This window comes from Plasmodium cynomolgi (genome assembly GCF_000321355.1).
Source record: "Plasmodium cynomolgi strain B DNA, scaffold: 0019, whole genome shotgun sequence".
NCBI lineage: Eukaryota > Apicomplexa > Aconoidasida > Haemosporida > Plasmodiidae > Plasmodium > Plasmodium cynomolgi.
This window is the reverse complement of record NW_004192653.1, coordinates 5,167-9,576: the sequence shown is the minus strand read 5'-3', so window position 1 is coordinate 9,576 and position 4,410 is coordinate 5,167. Positions and strand designations below refer to the sequence as shown.

At 23.6% G+C, this 4,410-nt stretch overlaps 1 protein-coding gene across 1 annotated transcript; it reads left to right on the top strand.

The window, feature by feature from the left end:
* Positions 1–2,166: 2,166 nt before the first annotated feature.
* PCYB_001470 (hypothetical protein) lies at positions 2,167–3,193 on the top strand (the record flags this gene model as incomplete). The annotated part of the gene is made up of 3 exons (XM_004227569.1): positions 2,167–2,240; positions 2,376–2,814; positions 2,957–3,193. 3 exons carry the CDS (start codon positions 2,167–2,169, stop codon positions 3,191–3,193), a joined length of 750 nt encoding a protein of 249 aa, XP_004227617.1.
* Between the last annotated feature and the right edge of the window lie 1,217 nt (positions 3,194–4,410).

Below are 4,410 nucleotides of genomic sequence, written 5' to 3'. Positions count from 1 at the left end.
AAAATATAGAAAATATTTTATAATTTTACTATCGTAAATATATAATTATTAACATTTATTAATAACTACTAAAAATGTACGAATCCTTTTTATATTTTTGTTATACAGTTATAGTTTTTATAAAATATGATTTTTATTTTCTAATTTTTTCAAATTCTAATTACCATGAAAAAATATTCCTAAAAAAAATGGAACATATCCACAGTCGATATGAAATATAAATATTATTATAGATCGTACACACATGTTGTACAATAATATATCAAAAAATAATTATATTAGCTTTTTTTTGTATTTATCCAAATAAAATTATATCACACATATTTACACCATCTTATAAAAGGGCATTTCGTTGTTTTTTATTTTAAATTTGAAATAGATATAACGTAATATATAAAATAATTATTCTATTTTGTTATTTATTAATATACACTTATTATGAATTTATATATTAATAGAATGAATTTATTTATATTACATATATTTTTAAAAATAATTAAAAAAGAAATATATATCAAATATCTATAATCCTAATGATAGTAATGAAAGAATCTAATTAACTCATTTTAAAATATGCAGTACTTTATAAAAATATTACTTACCTTGTTTAATAAATAATATGTCATAATTATGCTTATTAATTTAATATGTTATATGCAATCTAAGAAAAATATTGTGTGACATGTTTTATGTGCACCTATGCAAACGATTTATTAATATATTTTGAATAAAATTGTATGTTGATATATACTATGTCCTGACAGATGTATATTTATATTAAAATTATATTAGAAACTATTGTGTATTCTATTAACATATTTTCATAAATATAATACATTTACTTGAAATGATAAAATTATTATCTGAATAAGTCAAAGACAATATAATAATATACAAGTTGTTTGTACAAAGCTATTATCAATTATAATTACACAAATGGGATTATTTCTATTTAATCCTTATTTTATCAATAAAATAAAATTTTAAAGAGCTATTAAAAATGGTTAAAATGGTATTTTAAAATAATATAATCCTAGTAAAATTTAGATATTATAAAAATACAATTTAATTATAAATGTATTTTGTTCACAAAAGATATATGTACGTTGTTCTCCATTTTTTTTATTTTAAGGGAGTGTATGAAGATAAGCTACCTTCTAATGCCCTTGAAAAAAATTTACTTATGAATAGTGAATTCAATGAAATGAAATTGGCTTTTAAATCAGATAAACCTGAAGAAGCTAAATGTTGGGATTATATAATAAATGTTCCTCTTAATCTACTTACAAATTATCGCACCATTGTAAGAAGTTCTATTGAAAAAAAAAAAAGAATAAGTGCTGTAGAGATATTAATTATTACCTTGACCTAATAATTGGAATTATTAGATCATCTAAATTAGAGAAACATCATAAAAAGGATTTAATAGACCAAGTTAATGATTTCTGGAAAAAAACATTCATGAAGTATACTGATTATGATTGTAAAAGAGAAGAAGGTAGTTATTCAGTAGAAAAAAGATCCATATTAAAACAATTATATGATATATGTGAAGATAAAAATATTTCAGACTTTGATACAGTTTTGTATAATGAGCCCCTTGGAAATAAGTGGACCAAAATTATTAATTCTAACAGTTCTAACCTTGAGGATTTATCTTTTCATATTGAAGGTTTATCTCTTAATAAAAAGACAAATATAGTGATTTTTTATTGAAGTATGAAGATATTGATTGCAATGGTTACGAGAACATAAATCTCTCTCATATATTGGAAAAAAGCGGAACGTTTGAAGAAAAGCCTCATGTAGATATTCCTAGCTCTTATGAAAATTCTCTAGAAAGTGAAAAAATTTTAACATCTCTTCAAGAAGAACCTGTTAGCAAAACAGAAAATGGTACTTCACATATTTTGTACTTTAAAAAATTGCCCCTTACTTTTATTTCCCTTGCAAGCATTGGCAGTGTTTTTTTTATTTTATATAAAGTATGAAAATATTCTTTATTAAGATTATGATCATTCTTATTGTTTATGTTTATTAAAATGATGCAATAACAAAATAAATGTATTAAAAAAATTATGCTATTCGCTCACTATATATTAGTATTCGCCTCTGGGATCCTGGTTATATAGGAATGTTACTTATGAGAATAAATTAAGAGCAAATATGAACTACAAACCTACACAAGAGCATTTAGAAAGTATGTTAGATAGTACGTATACAAATTTACAAGACAATCAGTATAGTATAGCATACACATCCGTATAACTTTCTTTCCATAATATGAAATGTAATATCGAATGAAAGAACAACATCCTCATTAAAAAAACATTTAGCTGCAGATAATTTTGTTACCATATAAAAATACGGTATAGAAAAAAACAGAAAAAATTATATGATTTCATAGAATTTCATGATGATATAAAAGGTGTACTAATAAATAAAAGAACTACACAGGAACATAATTATTACTGCAATTATTCAAAAGGTATTTTTGACTTATACAAAGAAATAGAACGCTATAGAAAACCCGAAGTTTTTAGATTAGACATAAGAAGATTTAAAAAGATATTTTTGTTTACAACAGATAGATTAAATTTTATTGAGAAAACATGTCCTGGTAAATGTTTATATTTAGTGTTCAGCCAAAATTATAAAGATTCTTGTTCATTAGAAAAAAAGTGTGTAGCAAATGTTGAAAGAACAAAAACATTAGATGAAACTATAAATGCATTTAAATGGATGTTTCGCACAAATGTGCATACAGATAAAGTTGCTGCTAAAAAATCAGTTCTTGATGAAATGAATGATAATGTACTATTTTTTTTATTATTTAAAACGATTATTTGAGGGGAATTATTTGAATTGTTTTCTTTTGCATAAATAAAATAAAAATATATTTTTTTTAATAATTATTTATATGTTTATGCGTTTTAATTGTTCATTCTATTCGGAGATCGGCTTTAGGTCCAAATCGGAATTAGACAAATTCTATAAATATTTAGATTCGAGTGTGTATTCATGTTACACTACTGAAATAAACAATCTTAATTTAGAAGGTCCTAAGGTGTGTCAACTTTCTTGTATGCTTAAAAACGTGTTAACACTCTGGGAATACATGCATCCCACATTAGAAATACATGACATAAAAAAACAGGAGTTATGCTTATTTGATATATTGATTTTATGGTAAATTACTAGATAGTGATGCTACTAATAAATTTAACATGTAACTGCTGCATAGTATGTTGCAAATTTTTTAAAAAAAACGCAATTATATTAAATATCAAACAGAGACATGTGCACAAAATATTTCGTAAAGATGCCTGATATGGAAAAGATAAAAAACAAGAAAGGTTTATACAATTTTGTAGAAAGTTATGAAAGTATAAAATAAACGTTGAATAATAACAAATCAGGCAGAAAAACAAAATATTGTATATACATAAAGAACATATATGAATTATATAATAAGATGGAAGAAGATCAATTTTCAAATATAACTCATTCGTACTGCATGGAAGTAAATGAAAAAAAAAAAGAAATTTAATGATGATGCTGTTTTATTGCATTAGAACAGGATTGTTCTGTAAAGGATATTAATTCAATATTCAACATAGAAATAAGAAATAAAATTTTATTACCATAAGAATCGGATGAGTTTATGAAGGAATCTCCAATTATCATAAGAAGAACAGTGCTTAATGTTAGTGTATACTGTAATAATTGCATTCAAAATGAATCATTATGTTTTTAAATATAATTATACACAATTTTATTAAACATTCTACACCCAATAAAAATCAATAAAAACAGTTATCATTGGATACGAATCTTTAAGTACCTACATAAATAATTTTACCTCCTAAATTTTTAGGAAGATATATTAAATGGGTTACCTTCACAGATCGTGTATATTGAATTGAATAAAGAAACGAAAGAATTTCAATATGTAAATTACCGTAAGGGTAAATTTACCTCCTAAACCAACAAAAAGAGTTGACTAATCTTTGCAAAAAGCTATCTAGAAATGTAAAACTAAATTTTTATAACATTGAGTGTTCTGAACAAATTCATAGTGATCCCTGTTTGTTCTTCAACTATTGGACATATGAAGAAATGAGGAAATTATGTCCTGGTGGTTCAAGTAACATTTATGACAAGCCTATTTTTAATGAATTTATAAAAGCAATGAACAAAATTTATTCTGAGTCGTGTGTTAAAGATATTGGAAAAAATTCTGTATCCATACAATCGGAACTCATAGAAATTACAGAAGAATAAATAAAAAGCAAACAAAACCAGTAAATACAATGTTAATTTAATGTGAAAATGTTAAAAATTTCAAGTTAACAAATAATGAGCCATGCTTTTTTTATGTTTGCTCGAAGATTAGACGAATATAAGAAA